Source organism: Fusarium odoratissimum (assembly GCF_000260195.1).
Source record: "Fusarium odoratissimum NRRL 54006 unplaced genomic scaffold supercont1.3, whole genome shotgun sequence".
Taxonomy (NCBI): Eukaryota; Fungi; Ascomycota; class Sordariomycetes; order Hypocreales; family Nectriaceae; genus Fusarium; species Fusarium odoratissimum.
Window position 1 is genome coordinate 419,070 of NW_022158689.1, and position 18,727 is coordinate 437,796.

At 46.9% G+C, this 18,727-nt stretch overlaps 7 protein-coding genes across 9 annotated transcripts; 5 read left to right on the top strand and 2 right to left on the bottom strand.

Annotated features, from left to right (window-relative positions):
- Window positions 1-180: 180 nt before the first annotated feature.
- On the bottom strand, window positions 181-3,751 carry FOIG_02556 (uncharacterized protein). Of its 3 annotated transcripts, none has more exons than XM_031199877.1 (2): window positions 3,676-3,751; window positions 181-3,411 (listed from the first exon to the last, which is right to left on the bottom strand). In XM_031199877.1, the coding sequence occupies exon 2, from the start codon at window positions 3,336-3,338 to the stop codon at window positions 390-392; it is 2,949 nt and encodes a 982-aa protein (XP_031069645.1). In that variant the 5' UTR covers window positions 3,339-3,411; window positions 3,676-3,751; the 3' UTR covers window positions 181-389. The 3 variants fall into 3 exon arrangements, with proteins under 3 accessions (XP_031069645.1, XP_031069644.1, XP_031069643.1); XM_031199876.1 differs by having other exon boundaries at window positions 181-3,401; window positions 3,524-3,751; XM_031199875.1 differs by having other exon boundaries at window positions 181-3,405; window positions 3,524-3,751.
- A 493-nt stretch (window positions 3,752-4,244) lies between these two features.
- FOIG_02557 (uncharacterized protein) lies at window positions 4,245-7,666 on the bottom strand (the record flags this gene model as incomplete). The annotated part of the gene is made up of 5 exons (XM_031199878.1): window positions 4,245-5,875; window positions 5,935-6,107; window positions 6,160-6,281; window positions 6,332-7,187; window positions 7,236-7,666. The coding sequence occupies 5 exons, from the start codon at window positions 7,664-7,666 to the stop codon at window positions 4,245-4,247; spliced, it is 3,213 nt and encodes a 1,070-aa protein (XP_031069646.1).
- Window positions 7,667-8,239: 573 nt separating this feature from the next.
- On the top strand, window positions 8,240-9,627 carry FOIG_02558 (uncharacterized protein; the record flags this gene model as incomplete). Its single annotated transcript, XM_031199879.1, has 2 exons — window positions 8,240-8,604; window positions 8,907-9,627. The coding sequence occupies 2 exons, from the start codon at window positions 8,240-8,242 to the stop codon at window positions 9,625-9,627; spliced, it is 1,086 nt and encodes a 361-aa protein (XP_031069647.1).
- A 984-nt stretch (window positions 9,628-10,611) lies between these two features.
- FOIG_02559 (uncharacterized protein) lies at window positions 10,612-12,217 on the top strand (the record flags this gene model as incomplete). Its single annotated transcript, XM_031199880.1, has 3 exons — window positions 10,612-10,889; window positions 10,999-12,095; window positions 12,144-12,217. 3 exons carry the CDS (start codon window positions 10,612-10,614, stop codon window positions 12,215-12,217), a joined length of 1,449 nt encoding a protein of 482 aa, XP_031069648.1.
- A 239-nt stretch (window positions 12,218-12,456) lies between these two features.
- FOIG_02560 (uncharacterized protein) lies at window positions 12,457-13,284 on the top strand. Its single transcript, XM_031199881.1, has 2 exons — window positions 12,457-12,716; window positions 12,763-13,284. Exons 1-2 carry the CDS (start codon window positions 12,493-12,495, stop codon window positions 13,211-13,213), a joined length of 675 nt encoding a protein of 224 aa, XP_031069649.1. The 5' UTR covers window positions 12,457-12,492; the 3' UTR covers window positions 13,214-13,284.
- A 580-nt stretch (window positions 13,285-13,864) lies between these two features.
- On the top strand, window positions 13,865-15,589 carry FOIG_02561 (uncharacterized protein). Its single transcript, XM_031199882.1, has 2 exons — window positions 13,865-14,920; window positions 14,972-15,589. The coding sequence occupies exons 1-2, from the start codon at window positions 13,923-13,925 to the stop codon at window positions 15,570-15,572; spliced, it is 1,599 nt and encodes a 532-aa protein (XP_031069650.1). The 5' UTR covers window positions 13,865-13,922; the 3' UTR covers window positions 15,573-15,589.
- Window positions 15,590-16,447: 858 nt separating this feature from the next.
- FOIG_02562 (galacturan 1,4-alpha-galacturonidase) lies at window positions 16,448-18,328 on the top strand. The gene is made up of 5 exons (XM_031199883.1): window positions 16,448-17,047; window positions 17,094-17,184; window positions 17,233-17,373; window positions 17,424-17,624; window positions 17,675-18,328. The coding sequence occupies exons 1-5, from the start codon at window positions 16,658-16,660 to the stop codon at window positions 18,244-18,246; spliced, it is 1,395 nt and encodes a 464-aa protein (XP_031069651.1). The 5' UTR covers window positions 16,448-16,657; the 3' UTR covers window positions 18,247-18,328.
- The last annotated feature ends 399 nt before the right edge of the window (window positions 18,329-18,727 follow it).

An 18,727-nucleotide genomic window follows, 5' to 3' on the forward strand; every position in this document is an offset into this window, starting at 1 on the left:
TCGAGCCCAACTCCTCGTATACATCTTGCAAGCGCCAGAGTGGATAAAAGCTGGGATGCTGAAGCCAGACCGAAAGCCTGTGTTGGTGATTGGTGAAGCAGTAGTGACAAAGGCAGCAGAGAGATTTGCTAACCCCGGTGACTTTTCCAACAGTTAAAAGACTCTCCATTTCAAATATTCCGCACGATTATTCATACTGCATCGGACTAAGGCTTTGATTCCAGCCGCACAGATGTGTCTGTCAACTACAATAAGCAGGCCAATCTTTCCATATCATAAAATTGAGATTGAATTCTGGTGAACATTCCCGCGACCATCAACTGAATCCCTGTTATTCATTATATCTTAAATAAACAGTATCCAATGCATCCTTCAGAGCTTAATCCAAACTAACCCTGCCACTTAACACGCTTATCCCTAAACAAACTAACCATAGCAATAGGCAATAACTCCGTATTCACAATATTCAACCTCCCAAACCTCTCAACAATCTCATGTCCGTAAAACGTAGCAACCCAAGTCCAATACGCATCCATGTTATTCCACCACCCAGTAATACCCTGTAGATTCGACTCCCCGCGCAACTGCTCCATCGCAGCGGATATCTTTCCGTCATCGGTCTCAACCTTGCTTTCAGTAGGTCTCTTCATCAGTGTGCGGAAGATGCGGTGCAGTCTGTTGGTAGCTGTGAAGTGACCGAAGAAGAAGGCTTCGCGGTAGCGGGTGAATTCCTCGAAAGACATGAATGTGTCTTTCTCGTGTTGAGATTCAGGTTCCCAGTCTGGTTCGTCAAGGGCGTATCGTTCATGTCTGGTTTTGCCGCTCAGGAATGTTTCTTTGTAACCTTCGTATGCGTGACGCTCATCTTCTTGGAAGTCGATCATAGGCTGAGATGGGTTCTTGAAAACTTCATCATGAATCTGCATGAGAGAAATGAATGGGGACTGTAGGTCAAGACCACCGAGTTCCATAGGGAAATACAAATAGCCATCGGGAATATCCTTGATACCAAATCTCTGACTGATTTCTCGTTTCAGGAACTCAACCACGCTCGTGACCTGACCAGCTGAGAGCTTGGCGAAAACCTGCTTCTCAATCTTTTTGTGAGTCGACAGCATGTTGTCAACGTGCTCACGACCAAAGCAGTTGGCTGCTTTACCGAAGTTAGACGTAAAGAAGGTCGCAGCATATGTATTCCATGCTTGGATGAAGCCAAGAATGCTCTTGCGCTTGTCAAGTAGCTGTTTTTGAAGTTCTTCGATGTGAGAGTCGACCATTTTCTGATCAATCTCAAACCGGCCCGTCTTGGGTGACAAGCGAAGGAAGCCCCAGCGAATCTCACCTTCAGGGAGGGAGTCATCAATGGGGAGAGTCACATTACTATCCTTCGCGATGCGGACCGTGCCTGTCTTGGTAGGGTTGACACTGACGCCGGTGACAATGGTAAACTCATCAACAGTGTCCCAAGCCTTCACAGCGACCTTGTGGTCAGGCGACCAGAACCAAAAGTTATCATGCATCCTCCACAAGTTGTTCGAGGTAGCCTGGTTGACCGCAAAGTCAAGGCAAAATAGGGTTGTCTCGCCGAACACGTCACTCAACACGTGGGCTGCTGGTGTACCACGACGCCTCTTGCGCGCCGACGAGTCGTCATCGTCGACAAACTTGAGAGGTGCCTCGAGGAACTTCTTGAAGAACTCAAGCCACATATCGGAGACACCAAGAAATTTAAGGATCGTAAACACGGTGCCATGAGGAATCTTAGGGTTCCAGTCGTCAAAAACAGAGTGGAATGCCGTCATCTCACCATAGAGATGAGTGTTGATGGTGATCTCTGTAGACAACAGATGAAGCAAGGTCTGCTTGAGTGCCATCGGACTGCGAGACTTGTCGTCTTCATCATCCTCGTCTTCTTCCTCCTCGTCAGAGTAATCAATCTCAGCAGAAAACTCCATATCAAAGTTGTTTGTAGCGATCTTACGGTGTCTCATCGCACCGCCAGTTCCCAGGCCTCTGGCCGTTGGTGCCGACTTTCGCGCTGCTTTGCTGGCAAGCTGTCTACGCGGTGCTTGCATCGGTGCCTGAACTGCAAGCTTCCGCTTCTTACTGTCAGCGGCGAAACGTTCGTACTCGGCCTCCTCCTCGCCATCGGCAGCGCCTGTGATTTCGTGCTCATAGTTCATGAGTTGAGCCATGAAGTATCTCTCCTCATTGACCTTGACACGTTCGCGCTGCAAGCAGGGCGAGTCTGAAAGTGGGCCCAGGTAGTAGCCAAGTCTTCGTTGATCGTTTCGAGGAATATCTTGTCTCTCCGATTTCCAGGCTCCGGAATCACGGAAGCCTTTGAAGGCTCTTTTGAAGAAAACACTCCACTTGACACCAATGTACTGTAGGAAGATCGCTTGGAGAAGATCTTCATGCATATGGATGTTGAAGACTCCGCTAATCTTCTTCTCCATCGATACGGGGACAGGAGTCTCAGAGTTCCATGTCCATGATTCGAGAGCATTGATGCGCATGTTGAGAACGTCTGCGATCTCCTTCAGGATCATATCATTACTTTCAAAGTCCCTGAGCACTTCTCGTTTCTCATTGGAGAGGAGATCTGATGAGTGAAGACCGGGAATGATCCACTTGAGGGAGCCAACAGTGAACTGATTGGGTGTCGAGATGGATGCTTCGTGGTCAGAGACAGATCGTCGAAGAATATTCAGACTATTAGCCATGGTCTTCTTGTCCTTGTTATTAGAGCGGAAAAGATGGTCGAGGTAACTGTTGAGGGCCTTGGTATCAATATCGGCGGCTTGGAAGACGGTGTCCTCCCAGTCCATCCTGGACTGGAGCTTGGCCTGGTCACCAACGTCCTCGAACGCCTCGCCCATCTCAACATCTGCCCCTGGATCTTTCTCCTTGTCACCGGACAGCCATTCGGTTACAAGCTCACCATAGAGCCAGGCATACTGATACTGAAGGGCTTGCATATTAAGCTGACGAGTGAGTGACTCCTCCCAGGCAGTCAACATCTTCTGCGACACTGATGGATCTGTCTTGGCCTGGCCAAGAAAGCGGTCGAGGTTCTTGAGGTCGATCTCGAGGCGCTTGTGACTGGTGCGACCTAAGATGACTTTGTTCTCCTTGGTGAGCTTGATAGAGAAGCACTTCTTGACACCATCGCTCAAGATGAAAAGACGCTTAACAGCATCCTTCTCTGCTTCGACGGAGGAAAGAATCGCCGCCTTGGCTTCTTCAAAGCGGGAGCGTCTCTTGGACAGCTCCTGAAGTTTGGTGTTGGTGATCTCTTGGAGAGTCTCGGAGAAGACACTACCGGAGGAAGCCATGGTGTAAGTGGGTTGAGGCTTAGGGGTATTATTCTGCTGTATGTGTGTTGATGGTCTTACTATCTATCTGATTCTGGCCATTAGTGATGAAGGGCTAGGTTTGGAGGATAACGTGATGATGGAATGGATGTGAAAGAAAGGAGGGGAGAGTGTCGAAGGAGGAGGGTGGTGTGTTATATATATACCAGCTAGGAGGAGGATTTGGTGTCCTCAGGCCAAAAGTTGCAGGGAGCTGTGCCGTCTCGGCCGTGTAAGCCAATAGCTTTGGCTAATGATGTGGTGTCAAGAATGAGCTCATATAATACAAAACGGGATCTAAAAGTCAGGTACGTCTTACTGGATCAGTCATAGGCCAGTAAAGCGCTGTCGCACGTGTATCGCCGGCCACAGTAGTATGAGTCGTAAGTTGTTGATGAGATGAAGTGAAGTGAAAGCTGAAGCGAAAGCCAGGGAGAAGCTAATGTGCTGACTATCCCTGTCGACAGAGTTAATTGGTCAATAACGGGAATATAGTGGGCCACTGCTGCTAGGCTGCAGTCTCTCGTGTTACATCATTTTCAACTCCATAACTCTCTTGTTATAAAGGGTCAACTCAACCGACAGTCCAACTCATTTAAAAGTTGATCCAAAGAACTAATTCATAGGGCCGCGGAACATGTATATCTTCAGCTGTACTCACAGAAACACGTTTGTCCTAAACTGGCGTCTGACACTGACTTTGTTCCTTTTCCTTCGCTACCTAGGTAGCTGCTCTCGTTTGCGAGATATCGTCTCCTTCCCCAGTTCCCGTTAAAAGTGAAATTAAAGATTGATTGATGCATCGCCTAATTAAATCCCGTAACATCATAAATATTTAGTACTGAGATGTTGAAGCCTTGGGTCCACATGTGAACGCCCATTCATGGTCTATTTGATCATTTCAAGCTTCTCCATCATTTCACGAAACGAGTGTCTGGAATCCTCCTCTGTCGGTACCCTATATCTATTCATCTGTTCTTCATCTTCCATCCAAAGGGAGACTCCTAGGTCTCGCAAGACCTCTCGATCCGGCATCCACGAGGATTCCAATTTTTTCTCAATGTCGTGCACTCTCGATGGCCAAATAAAATCCCAGAACAACATAGCACGCGAATGCCTTCTGGTGCTCAATTTGAGAGTAAAATCTTCGCAGCACTCTCCATTTTCGTAAGATGACTCGTCGGCGTCACGGAGTAAAAACGCCTGATATTCCATGACCAGTTCGTTAAGGAACGTTTCCAACTCTAAATCCGTTGCCGAAGGATCAAAGTCGCTTTCTAACGACCCATCTTCTAAGTGGCCTAGTCTGTCGACACATGTGTGTTCCATATGAAGCTCCTGAAAGGTCGCTTGCCTTAAAACAGCCATATGTTGACTCAGACTCAGCATCTGTCCATATTCGCTGACAAAGAATCGAAGCGAATCGTTGTCCAAGAACATGGTATCCAAGAATTTGATTCCATGAGCAAAAGGTGTACATCCTTGGGGTGAGCATTGACACACACAATCGTCGGTGTCTTCAATGGTTAAAGGAGAATTAACGAGATACTGTACCATCTCGTCATATCCAATATTATGAGCACGGTGGCGACTGAGAATGATTTTCGCCAGAACAAAGATAGGTGACTCAGGTTTCTGGTGCTCACAAACTAAACTCCAGAGGTTAGGGCAGTGTTCATACAGCCACATTGCATAAGTCGGTGTAACTGTTCCCAGAAACTCTCGAAAGCTCCCGCCAAAACCAGGGCCAGTCCCATCTGTCAACGCCCAGTCTGTCCAATGATCATCGATATCGGAAAACCCTAGATCCCAGAAGATAAATGCATCTTCAGGATCGATAATATCCAGGTATATGGATCTCGAATGGTGTTTCCCAGTTGGTAGCCTTTTCAGGTCGTGAGATAATGCTGTCGACAGACGACCAAAACCTAATAGACCCCTGTCGCGGAGTATTCGATCCAACTCGATAGCATGCACACTTGTCTCTGACACCAAAGAGTAATACACACTGTGTACTGATCTCGGCAGCTTCCTTTGAGCTACCTGTCCCAGTTCCCGCCGATACGATTGCAACTTCTTAGCAAGAAGAACTTTGCAGTGATTTGAAGCGTAGATTAACAGACTGGTAGAACAATCCTGGTCAAGAATCATGGGCTTCGAGAAATCACGATAGGGTATAATTGGGCAACCAGCTGCTAGAAGAAGTTCGACTGCCGTGGTGCAAGGGCAAAAAGTCCCATCTTTGTTTTCCTGGTTGTGGCAAATGTCTGCACTGACCTGGATTGCTCTGCCGAGAAGGGTTATTTCCATTGAGAATACTCTGCTTGATCGGACTAATTGTTCTGGGTTGGCTTTTTTTACCAAAGGTTCTAGAATCTCTGGATTCTCTATTGCGAAGTGAAAGGGAGTCTGGCCATAGAAACTAATTTCATCCAGACATTCTGGGCAGTTGTTGATCAGCTGCTTCGCCTCCTCTATATCATTACGCAGAATAGCGAGCGTTAGTGGTCCGAATAAACCTATCAGAGATTTGATTTAGTATCTCAGTCATGCTTTACCAATTTTTTCGGTGTCCTACCTTCAACAAACTTCTGGTTCAAAGTCTCATCCTTGATAAAGTCTTCCTGGGTGAAATGACTGTACCTGGGCACATTCGATACTATTGGAGCTACTTCAATATCCTCAACATGTAACCGACTGATGATGGTCATTGGAAGTACCAAATCATTAGCAGCTATATGCCACGCCATCCTAGGCCGCATTAGCGGTGTATGCATTGCCTGATCAATACACGTACCAGTACTCAGAGTTAACAGCTGATAGTGGTGTTCCTGCAGTGATCAGGAAATTGAGTAATTGCTCAAGACCGGCATGTGTAGATTGCTGCTGTTCGAAGTTAAAGTCTTCCATGCCACAACAGTTCATCTGTAGTTGTTAAAATTTAAATCAACTTTTTTCGCTGAAGGCGGACTGACAACAAGAGTCAAGCGGTGTAGCAAAGAGCAACCTCGTGGGCCGAGATCAGTAGGCATCGCCGTTCCTGTATTGAATATAGCTTGTAGTTTGACTATGATCGACTTGAAGAAGAATTCTGGGCAGTTTCTCATAGCCCACTGGGTTGAGGAGATGCTACGCATCAGTATATCAAAAACCCTAAATGCCGGGGATCTATTTTCGTTAACCTCAGCAAAGTAAGTGAAAGACGGGCTGATGCTAAAGCCACCTGCTCCTCCAGTCGTACGCAGAGTCAATTCAACAGCTTTGTTTATTAGTCGAACAAAGCTAGAAATTCTGATTGTACGACTTCGTGAGTACTTGGGGTCGACAAAACCAAATTCACAGTCCTTGTAGTGAGTAATATCGGTGGTCGTCTCATCAACCAAGTAGAGTGGCCCAAAACGAAGTGTCTTCCTAGTGCGGAGCCTCCTTGCGCGACAAGGACATGCCAGAACTGAAGAAGCAATTGTAGAGAGCGCACTTGGCTTTGCAGCAAGCTTATAAATAACAGGGACAGGATTTCGATGATCAATTTGCAGCTGTGATAGTATTTCATTTGTTTGAGCATTACGTTGGCGTGCTGTAGACTCGGCTTGTTGGAACGAGTGTCTGATCTCGTCCATTTGAGATTTGAACTGTGCTTGGATCATCAAGCTGATGTGTGGAGCAATGCCGTCGACGGAAGTTTGAAGTGATGGAAGTTTCGTCTCGATACTTGAAATGGGGTCACGAAGACCAGATACATCAGAAGTAAGGGTCGAGACGTCATCTGATGTTTGTTGAAGTCTTGTAGTGTTCAAGATCAGAGCATCAGACGTCGCAGCTTGTATCTCTCTGGGCAAGAATTAGTCAAAGTACTGAAGACTTTGGTAAGTCACGTACAGCTGCAAGCTCTGGACAGCCAAGTTGAGTGGTGTACAAAGACTTTCTAATGTATTTTCCAACTGCGTAAGCTGATCTTGCCGCAGCGGGTAGGCGAGTTTGCGATAACTACCCTTGACTCTGTCTTTCACCGAAGGGTCAGGCATTTTCGACGCGGAAAGCTTATCTCCAAACTCCTTGAGGTTGCTTAAGGCGTTCTCGCAATTGGTCAAGCATTGTAGAGCTTGAGCCACAGCCTGCGAGGTCGAGGAATTCAGCTGGCCGCTCTTTAGAAAACCTTCAAGTAAGCGGAAACTGCCTTCGAGAGACTCCGTGAGGCGTTTGAGTCGAGCGATAGCATCATCGTGATCTTTGAGCCCGCTTAGGTAACTCACAAGCCCAGAACATGTCTTGAGGCCGAGCGGAATGATTGCGAGCGCTAGATCTGCCATGGTCTCGACACTTATGCTGAGGTGAGAGTTGAGCGAGGAGGAGGGTTTTGTGATAACAGACAAGCAAAGGTGTAAGGGGGGCGCAGACGTCAATCAGGCTACCAGTAATATCTCACCACGTTCAAGCGGCACCTGCTGCAGAACATTCACAATTACAAACGCCGTAAGAGCCAATCAAATCACAGTTTTATTGGCTCTTGGTCCCTGCGGCTGGAATAATATAGAACAGTGTTGGGCAGCTCAACATCATACCGCGATAGTAATGTATTTAGACGTTAGATGTGCCTTCAAATGACTACTGTTGATCTCGTTACGTCGCAAAAATGTCGACCCAGCTTCTTAGAAGCGTTTGTAATGATTTTGGTTGTCCCGGCTGACGCAATGAGTTTCTTGCTACACGGCGCAACCAACATGTTGTTGGCCCATGATCAGCCAGTGGCTCCACGCCAAAGCACAGGTCATGTTTCAAGTCAAATAGTGCTCGAATCACTTATTTCAGGCCACCGAGCACTAGAACCAAACACTCCAGTGCCCTCGTTCTTCTCAATTCCATCGCCAACTTGAATCAACACAATGCAATTTTCCGATGGTTCTCCATATCCTCCAAGCGAATCTGATATTTCAGAGATCCCACGCGATCTTGAGAAAGAAGATGCCATCGAAAAACTTTCATTTCTTCCCAATCCTCCCTTTCGCCCTCGATGTCTGACTCCACCTGGCTTTCGAGATGTCGCTACAGAACATCCTGGACTACCGAACCCTACTTTTCAGCATTGCTCATACTATAAGCTGCCACCCGATATCAGACGGTTCATTTTGATCCTGGCTTTTGGCAATTGTCGCCTCCATATGGACTTCTCTTACGATTATCCGGACATGTCTTCGGATTTTATTCAACCATTAGATGAGAACCATTGTGGCATCGTCATCGAGAATATGTATGGCGACAGACAACGAGTCGTCGATGATACCAAGCCAAGGTCGTGGCTTTGGTGGGGATCTGTTTGCCATCGACTCCCGCCAGATCTTGATGTATCGCGAACAGGCCCGATGACCCATGGAGGACCCGATGGTCCTTAGGCTGATACCTATCGCGTCGGTGAAGCTCGTCACTGCGACTCGTGGCCTGGTTCAGTCCCCTCAAAGTGCCATATCGGTACGATGGGATGGCTCTTGTCTTGTCGACAGAAGTAAGGCCACCAGCCTTTCCTTCAATGAAAGTAATTAACAACTCCTGTAGTTATGCCGAAGCTATCGACATCCTTTACTCGACAAACATCATCATTATGGTCAACGAAGCAATGATGACGCATCTTACTCAACTCCTATTACCGCAGCGCCTCGCATTCATTACCTCGCTTGAGATCAGCTGGAACTTGAAGTCTCGATACGAAAGCGGGCTTTGGAGTATTACGGACGATGAATATTTCATTGACGAGGAAGATTTGAAGCGCATATCTCAAATAATATCCACCCAGTTCCCGCAGCTACGCCGTCTTTATTTATCTTTGGAGCTCTCAAGGCAGCTTGGGCCATGCTGGGGCTCTGATGCTTGGCCAGCTATTAGCCGTCATCTGGACAACCTTGCACGAATCATGCCGTCCCTGACAGAACACGCCATTTCGCTGCCTGATACTCCATTCGATTCTATCTTGTATGACGCAAAAGAAACTGACTTCAGATCGTATTCAGAAATATGCCATTCGTATAATCAGATCTGGCGATCTACTGACGGGCATATAGATGTCATTCGTCTTCCATATGTCGATAGTTATCCTAGAGCACCGTGTCACATCGATACCTCAACCTCCAAGGGCAAAGGCTACTGCATACTCAATGGAAGTAACTGGCCAGAAAAAGAGAAAGTTGTCATCGGCCCTCCCCCGATGGGAGAAATTATGGGCCTTGGTCCTCATGATTTCGATGACTTTGAGTTTGTTCACCCTTTAGAAGATATTTAATGGTTCAGATTGCATTCTGAAATGTATTTTAGCATCGGTAGAGCGACTTCTAACGGGAAATTCGTTACAATTATGCGCCATGAATACCTTGCTCTCTATCACTCATATTAGTTAGTACAAAAAGTTCAAGTTGGCATCAGGGGTAAAGCACCCAAACTTATATCTCCTTCATGAATTTAAAAAGATCTCCCCAATACCATCATCTAATGCTACGTCTCTCTTGTATACCAAAACATATTTGTTGCTTTCCCCGATGTCAAGCATCCATCGTTCGCCATGTCTATCTGACACAAAAGAAGATATGGATAAGAGCGCTTTCATGCTGTACACGACGTGATACATACATGTTTTGTTCTACCATCACCTAGGGCCTTCGGCTTGATCAGGGGGGGCTTTCAAGAGCCTTTTCTGTCGCTCTTCCATTATTCGACCAATTCCAAGCATCTAGATATCTATTCGGGGGCATCATTAGCTATTGATATTAAGGCGCCCTACCATCAAGGGCGGAACTTACACCATCAATGCGAAATATGCCAACGAATCGGCATTTGCAACCGACTTAATGCCTTTGTCGCCGTGAAGTAACTTTGCCAGGTTCCAAACATGCATTTGCCCATCTGTATATTGTCATCTGTCAGTATAGCTCAAACTTTACAATAATGATCCTTGAGTCGCACTCACATGCCACTGCAATCCTGAGTTTTTCTTCCCTCATTTCCTCACTTGTTAAAAGGACTTTGGAGGGCTTCAGTTCGACTTGATTGGACTCGGTACGTTTGTATAGATATCTACCATATTTGTCCACTGCATGCACGTCGTCAATGTCTGTGTTTGTTAGTATTAGCTTGGTCCCTCTCTTTTTTTTTTTTTTTTGACAGAGTAAAATGACTGTGTTTTTGGCATGCTTACTGTATGTAAGGGGGAACATTGTACCGTCTGGGTGTACTTCCGGGAGGTTGGAAGTGGAAACCTATTGGCGATAAAATGCCAGCGACTCTCCCAAGTCCCCCTAAGTCAAATCCCAGCCCCGTGCCAGACCCAGGAGATGAGGACTCTAATGATGACGATGCGTCTACAAAGGAAGCCAAGTCAACTGTAACAACTACAGGCCCAGTGTCAAGGGAAGAGTCAACCACTATTACCAGCGCCAAATCAACATCGGAGATAACGACTTCGGAAACAACTGCAGAGTGCACCGTCACTGAAATTCCCCAATGTACAAAGACCATCTCGTATACCACCATGTCCCAATCAGTCACGATGTAAGTTTGACTTTGGAACGGTTACCACACTAGGTAGACGCTAATATAAGCCCAATACGGAGATAGGAGAGTGCCCATCGACTCCAAGCTGCGCGACCGGTGAGCAAAGTACAGTAACCACGACATTGGAACCTGAATCCCATTGGGTGGGATATGTTGCAGATTCCCAACAAGGCCCCTCTAAAGCCGAACTGGACGATCCTGTCGATGAAGAGACGGAGGAGTATCTTGAGGACTTTTTCAAGGAACACGATCTTCTCGTGGACTATGAAGCCGAAGATGCTTCGCCCGAGTGCAGCACTGCCTCCTCAGTTCTTGACCTTACATGTTTCTCTGAGACCTTGCCATCGTTTTGCACTCACATCGTCACTAGTGATAACGAAACGCTGGTTGAGAATATTACGGTGAAGGCACTGGAGTCTAGCGACAAAACAAAGCGACATGGGCATGCGAGATTTCTGGGAATGAACTCGAAGGTGATGAGACGTGGAAGCAAATGTGACGGTTACTCGATAGAATTCAGTTGGGAACTCGGTTCCATCGACGGATGCGTACAAGATTGTCTTGGAGCCATGTCGAAGCTGGCTCTATCATGTGGCTTGACCGGTTCTCGCTCAGACGGCATCAGTGACAGTGGAAGTCTTGTCGTTGGCTGTGGCATATATAGCTACAGAGTCGTCGAGGACTACCAGCATACGATTACTGAAACTACAAGTGATGTAGCAACAGCTACCGCGACAACAGAGTCAACTTCTTCGGAGGCAACAGCAACCTCTTCTTCTAGCGGCACAACGTTCACCACCGACGAGGCTACTACCACAAAAGCGGCGACTACTTCGGAAGAAGCAACCTCAAGCACAGAAGATGCCGATGCGACCCCCACAATTGATCCCAACTACCAGCCCCTGGTACAGCAAGACCCTGAATGTCTCGAACCGGCAGATGGAGATCACGGCGCCATTGATCCAGGTACTCAAGATGACTATGCTGAGGACTTTAGCAGCCAGGAACCAGATGGAGGATGGGAGGCTGGAGCAGATATCCAGCATTCTTATAAGGAAACATCCCATGGTGTTGTCTACGAGTACAAGGTCAACTGGGCCCAAGACTGTATTACTGATGGAGATACCCAAGATATCAGATGGCCTTTGGGTCAAGCTGGTGATATTACTGCATACTCGCTCATGAGGGATGCTTTTGAGAAATGTAAGCTTACTAGCCCGAACAAGAAGTGCCACACTAACAGTGAGCCAGGCAACAACGGCGGCATTGGTGGATCGATTCAAGCAGGGTGTTTGGTCTACACTTTTAATGGTTATGATGAGTAGATAGCCAGAATTAGGAGAAGTGAGTTTAAGTTTTAGCCAGCGTTTGGAGGAGCCGATGGTTTCTGTAAGCAAAAGGGCTGGGAACGAGATTACCTGTATGTTGTCATTTTGTGGTGAGATTTCGGAACGGACGAGGCAGCAAAATAAAACAGGCATCAACAAATGGCGACAATCTTCTAGGCAGTAAGACTGAGACCATGTAAAAAGGAAGCCGAAATCACTCTGACTGCCATAGACCACTAAACTTCCCTAAAGTCGGCCTTGCTCTCTACATTATGACTGTAATTGAAGTCGGCTGCATGGGCGTCAAGCCCAACATGAACATCATGGACCATACCACTCCAGAGGGCAAAATCCTGACTGACGCTTGGAATACCGTCATCAGCAAGCCTGGTGGCCCTCAAAGAGTTTACTGGGGCCTGGAATCGGTTGAACCATCAATGGTCTGGTGCTTTTTCGACTTTGGTTCGATCGAGCAACATCGGCGATTTGCTGAGGAGTAAGTTCTATACTAGGACTCAACGTGAAATGACTAATTGGTATAGATACGGCGCAGATGCAGTTAAGGATATTCCCAAGATCTGCACGTATGGAGAGTTCTCGAAGCATATCAAGATGGTTCCGTCTTCTGACGTTCTTGAGTCACCTCTCACAGAGATCATACTGGCATATTTCCCCCAAGACATCTCAGAGGAAAAGAAAGAAGCTCTCTCGTCCAAGATTCAGGAGATTCTCAGACAAGCGTTTCCTGGTGAGGCTAGAGTCGCTCACGCCTGGGGCGTGGAGAACGACTTTCCAGCAAGAGGTGAAGATGGACAGCCGAGATCAGTTCTCATGGGTTTCGTTGGATTGTCTCATTCCGAAGCTTGGGGAACTTATCGTCAGACCGATGCTTGGAAAGAGGCACTCTCGAGTATTGAACGGTTGGAGGGTTGTACGAGTATTTATAGCTTTGCGATAAGGTCCCAGCATCTGGAGAGGTTGGAGGGATTTTGATAGTTAATTGGTCAGAATATGCAGTCGTCATTACAACTCTTGACTTTTCTTCGATTACGAACTGATCGTTCCCAAATTCCAATACGAGAAATTAACAATTTCTGTAAAGCCACGTTTCGGACTTTCGGTCATTTCTTCTTATCATTTGATAATCAACCCTCTAACTCTTCTCTTCCAACCATTCCAACATGTGGAGCCGTAAGACTCACAACTCCATCTCTTCCAACCGAGATTTTCTTTCATTCTGCGAAGATCTCCACTTCTGCCCGTCTTATCTCCACGACACTACTCTCAACAAGGCAATCCACGCCTCTAGGTTTAAGCTTATTCGCTGGATCGTGGTGAACTACCTCTTTGAGATTAGCAGAGTCCGAAAGTCCGAAGATCCATGTGGCTTCTGGTAATTCCTATTCTGGATCATCGAGGGGTTGGATTTGGATTTTTAAGCATTTTTATGATCCAAGATAGATCTCGCTTGTCGGGGGCATAGATTTAAAGGTATAGATTTGAGTGTTTAAATCTATCCCTTGGTTTAGATTCGATAGGTTTCGTTATAAATTCATCATATGCTCTTGAGATATCGCCTTCTAACAATAGCGGACCCGAAATCCACAATCCCACACCCAAAACGGTATAACTTGACGAAACACTTCCCAAATATTTCATCACCGCCATCAGAACCTACCCTAATCTTCATCTTTATCAAGTTATGACTGAGAAAGTCAACACTCCAACTGGTGTTCTCGACCAAGAACGCAATGCCTCTCGCGAACCTTCACTCTTTGACCAAAAAGAACTCGATCGTCTAGGTCGAGAGCGTCCAGCATGTTTCTCAAACCTCTTATCGGAGCTGGGCTTTATCTTTGCGGTCGTGGGTTCGATGATGGTTAGCGAGTATTTTGTTTCTGGTTTCAACATTATCCTACCTTCGTTGGCTGTTACACTCGAGATTCCGGATGAGGTAAGGACTTGGCCTGCTGCTGTCATTAATCTTACCACGGCTGTTTTACTTCTTCCGTTCGCGAGACTTTCTGAGATTCATGGTGGAAGGTTCATCTTCCTCGGCGGACATGTTTGGTTGATTATTTGGTCGATTATCGGAGGTTTCAGTCAGAACCCTACCATGCTTATTGCTTGTCGAGCTATGCAGGGCCTAGGGCCTTCAGCTTTCTTGCCGTCAAGTGTGGCGATCATGTCACGCATTTATCGCCCAGGTCCAAGGAAGAATCTCGTTTTCAGCATGCTTGGCGCCTTTTCTTGCATCGGCTTCTACTCTGGAATCTTCTTCGGTGCATTGTCGGCCCAGGTCCTTGGTTGGAAGTGGTATTTCTTTATTGGTGCTTTCTTTTGCGCAAGTATCTTCATCACTGGTCTTTTGACTATTCCAAAGAGCCATGGAGATCCACTTCCTGATTTGAAGATGGACTGGTTGGGCACTGCTACGGTTGTACCGGGTCTTGCATTGGTGGTGTATGCATTGACTGATGGCGGAAATGCGCCCCAGGGCTGGAGAACTCCTTATGTCTATGTTACCTTGATCTTGGGTATCATCTGTCTCGCACTGTTTGTGTACATCGAGGGATGGCGAGCCAGCCAACCTCTTATGCCTGCAGAAGTTTTCAAGACGAAGTACATGAGTCGATTGGTCTTTGCGCTATTCATGTCCTACGGATCTTTTGGTCTGTTTCTTTTCTACGCTAGCTTCTAGTAAGTACCAGCTCATCAGCCATCTGTCATTCTCAACTAACATATCATCAGCATTGAATCGGTTTTACACATTGGACCCTTGCTCACAGCAGCTTGGTTCATCCCTCTCGCGGCTGGCGGTTTCATTTTGGCTATCGTTGGCGGCTTCGTTCTTCATATCCTTAGCGGGCGATTACTCCTAATCATCTCCGGCCTTGGTTTCCTCGGCTCAACGGTCTTATTTGCACTTATTCCCGACAGTGGACGATCCAACTCATTCCTCTACTGGGCATTTGTCTTCCCCGCCATGATTCTCGCCACAGTTGGGGTAGACATTGCCTTTAACGTTACCAACGTCTTCATCACAACATCCCTCCCTAATCATCTTCAAGCAGTTGCCGGTGCTTTGATCACCAGCTTGCTCTACCTCGGTATGGCATTTTGGCTAGGTGTTGGAGAGATGGCAGTATCTGCGCAAAAGGATATCAAAGGTGCTGAGAATGTTGATGCGCGAAGCCAGTATCAAATTGGATTCTGGACTGGTGCTGGACTGGCTGTGGCGTCTTTGTTGATCTTTATCACGGTCAGGATGGAATCGGCTAAAGCTGATTTGACAGCGGATGAGAAGGCTCAGAGAGAACGAGAGAGGGCTGTAGAGCAGAGCACGGAGTAATGAGCTTGTGGTTCGGCTTCCTGATATTTATGCCTGAATTTAGAGTTCCAAAAGTTGGTTTACGGACATTTAACGGAAATAGAATACACTAGAGTAATAGCTACAGAGATTGTCGAATTTTGATTATATTCACTTGATGAGATAGAGAAAGTCAAGGAGTTGCATGTCTTCTGAGTACGAGTAGAGCTTATAATTTGGTAAGATTACTCTACAGGAGTTCTTCTGAATACAGAAGCATGAGCACAGTCTTGCAGTCTCCGTTTTCATAACACCACGAAATTGAGAAGAAGGTGTCCTGCAGCTCCGAGTTCCATAACATGGATTCATATAAGCGTTTGTCGATGGCTCATGTTGCGCCGCAGCTGGACATGGTTTAATTAACTCTATCTTCAGTCGAACTCTAGACCAGTCTTCTGCAGTCTCGCATGATGTCCGTCCGTAGATAAGTCGGCCCTACCAGGGTTACATCTAAAAGTTCTTTATCCTTAAGTTTAATTACAACTCTGAAACCCACGACAGGGAAAACCCAGCCGCACGCACATCCAGACCGCTCAACACCGCAAAATCGCGAACCCTTCAACAAAGCCCTGATCCCTGAATTAGAGAAGAAAAAAATGTCACCGCTTCTCAAACAGTCGATCCGGCACGCGTTACCCCCTCAAATTTTAACGTTGGGGTTTGCGGGGGAATTACCTTCGTCCCAGCGTCGATGGGGGCGGGGTGATCTACCGCTAAGAATGGGGAAATACAGCTCCACGGGAACTCTGAGCCGCGGATAATTTACTGTCCACGAATGAGAAGCTGCCCGCTGGGAACAAGCTTATTCGGAGAACCACTGTAGACGACGCTTTGTTAGCGAAAACGACACTTCCAATCTGGGGTTTGTTAATTTTTTTGACATGAGACGAGGACCATTAAACTAGCTATGCGGTTTAGACCCGCTTGAGAAACTGGGGGGTCATGTATTCGGGAGTACCTCCGGAATGATCATCCACTCTTTGTATATAAAACCTCTAAACATCCCTATGTGTCTTTTCTTCTGATCCTCAAGCCAACTCATCTTCTGCACTGTCAATCTATTCACAATGAAGGTCTCGAGCTTCTTCTCAACCCTCTCCCTCTTCGCAGGCGTTCTCGCCGAGGCCATCGACCTCCCTGCCGGTGTTCCTCGCAGCATTGAAGAGTTCCGTGCCAAGCATCCCTATGAACTTCCCGTCAAGAGAAGTCATCGCAAGGTCTTTACTATCAGACATAGTAAGAACGACAACGATGATGTCTCGTCAGAGTTCTACAAGGGTCTGAAGAAGGCGAACAAGGGCGGTACTCTGTATCTCCCCAAGGGTCAGACTTTTGTCATTGGAAAGCCCCTTGATCTCACCTTTTTGAATGATATTCATGTTCATCTTGAGGGTGAGATTAAGTTTACCAATGATACGGAGTATTGGCAGAAGAATGCTTATAAGCATCCTTTCCAGGTATGTCACTGAAACCTTCATGATGAGTTGAGACTAATGGTTGTAGAACTCGATCATGTTCTGGAAGTGGGGTGGCAAGAACATTAAGCTTTACGGAAAGGGTGTTCTGAACGGTAACGGTCAGCGATGGTGGAACGGTATGACTCCTCTTATCATATTTTAGGTCATATTCTAACAACATGCAGAGTTTGCCGGCAAGGAGATTCTTGACACTAACAACGCCTACCTCCGACCTATTCTGTTCTATGCTCAGAACGCCACCAACCTGGACATCCAGGGAGTTCACTTCAAGGACTCCCCCTGCTGGACCAACTTTGTCGTCACCTGTAAGGAACCCTAGCCAAGTCCTGATGATCATGTACTGATATTCTTCTAGCCAAGGACATCTCGTTCAAGGACGTCATCTGCACTGCTCGCTCCACCAACGCCACTGCTCTTCCCAAGAACACTGACTTCTTTGACTCCCTGAACGTTGAGAACCTCAATGTTGAGCGTGCCTGGGTTGACATTGGTGATGATTGCTTCTCCCCCAAGAGCAACGCCACCAACGTCCACGTCGACACCATGTACTGTAACGGTAAGCTCACTCCACTCCTCGCATCACATAGCTTTTACTAATAACCTCAGGCACCCACGGTCAGTCCATTGGCTCTCTCGGCCAGTACAAGGGCGAGATGTCCTTCGTCAAGGACGTCGTCATCGAGAACGTCTGGATGCTCAACGGCCAACACGGCGCCCGTCTCAAGACCTGGGCCGGCCCCGACATCGGCTACGGCTTCATCGACAACGTGACCTTCCGCAACTTTTGGGGCGGCAACAACGAGTACACCGCCTTCATCGACTCGTGCTACTTCAACATCAACGCTACTACCTGCGCCCAGTACCCCTCTCGCATGAACATCACCAACATTCTCTTCGACAACTTCACCGGCTACAGCTCCGGCAAGTACGGTAACGCTGTTGCCAAGTTGACTTGTTCGACCAGCAAGGATGCTGTCTGTGAGAACATCAAGTTCAAGGACTTTAACATCAAGACTCCTTGTGGTGGAGACCCTGTGTTCTTGTGTGATGGTGTTAAGGATATCGGTGTGGATTGTGTTAGTGCTACTAGTGCGGCGGGTAAGGCTGCTTTGGCGAATAAGTGTGTTGCGCCTCAGGCTTCTGCGAGCCCTTTCAAGGTTAGAAAGTTCAACGGTTAAGAGATGAGGGGGTTTGGGGTAATTAGTGTTGTACGATGAATGAGATATCGATGGCTTTTGGCCATTGACTTTGACTTTGGAATTTTGATAACCAACTGTGATATCTTCTGTGGCTCAAGCTTGTAGAGAGCCAGAAACATTTCTTTGCGAGAAGTAGAGAATCATGCAAGAACAAGGTCAAGGTTGAAGGGATAGGTTCGAGAAACGAAGTTGCCATTATGATGGATCTGGAATGCTGGATAGATACCTTGAGCAAGTCGATCTTACCAACGGACCCACGATGTTACAGAACTCGGCGGGCACAACTAATTGTTTAATTCTTCTATAGCACGAAGCGATTTAAGTTTTGATCGCGTAATGCTATTAAAGAATCAAAGATTGTTTTGCATGTTACCCAGCTGATAGGAAACATCGCTATCTTGAACAGGGTAATAATTTGGGTCTTTAGATTTTACATGGCAAAGAACTGAGGTGCTTGAAC

What these genes read in the sequence shown, in the direction of transcription:
- FOIG_02556 (XM_031199877.1), bottom strand. Translation starts at nt 3,338, where the DNA reads ATGGCTTCCTCCGGTAGTGTCTTCTCCGAGACTCTCCAAGAGATCACC.
- FOIG_02560 (XM_031199881.1), top strand. Translation starts at nt 12,493, where the DNA reads ATGACTGTAATTGAAGTCGGCTGCATGGGCGTCAAGCCCAACATGAAC. An exon ending in CATCGGCGATTTGCTGAGGA is followed by an intron (nt 12,717 to 12,762) that starts GTAAGTTCTATA and finishes TAATTGGTATAG; the next exon opens with ATACGGCGCAGATGCAGTTA.
- FOIG_02561 (XM_031199882.1), top strand. Translation starts at nt 13,923, where the DNA reads ATGACTGAGAAAGTCAACACTCCAACTGGTGTTCTCGACCAAGAACGC. An exon ending in CTTTTCTACGCTAGCTTCTA is followed by an intron (nt 14,921 to 14,971) that starts GTAAGTACCAGC and finishes ACATATCATCAG; the next exon opens with CATTGAATCGGTTTTACACA.
- FOIG_02562 (XM_031199883.1), top strand. Translation starts at nt 16,658, where the DNA reads ATGAAGGTCTCGAGCTTCTTCTCAACCCTCTCCCTCTTCGCAGGCGTT. An exon ending in CTTATAAGCATCCTTTCCAG is followed by an intron (nt 17,048 to 17,093) that starts GTATGTCACTGA and finishes TAATGGTTGTAG; the next exon opens with AACTCGATCATGTTCTGGAA. An exon ending in CGGTCAGCGATGGTGGAACG is followed by an intron (nt 17,185 to 17,232) that starts GTATGACTCCTC and finishes AACAACATGCAG; the next exon opens with AGTTTGCCGGCAAGGAGATT.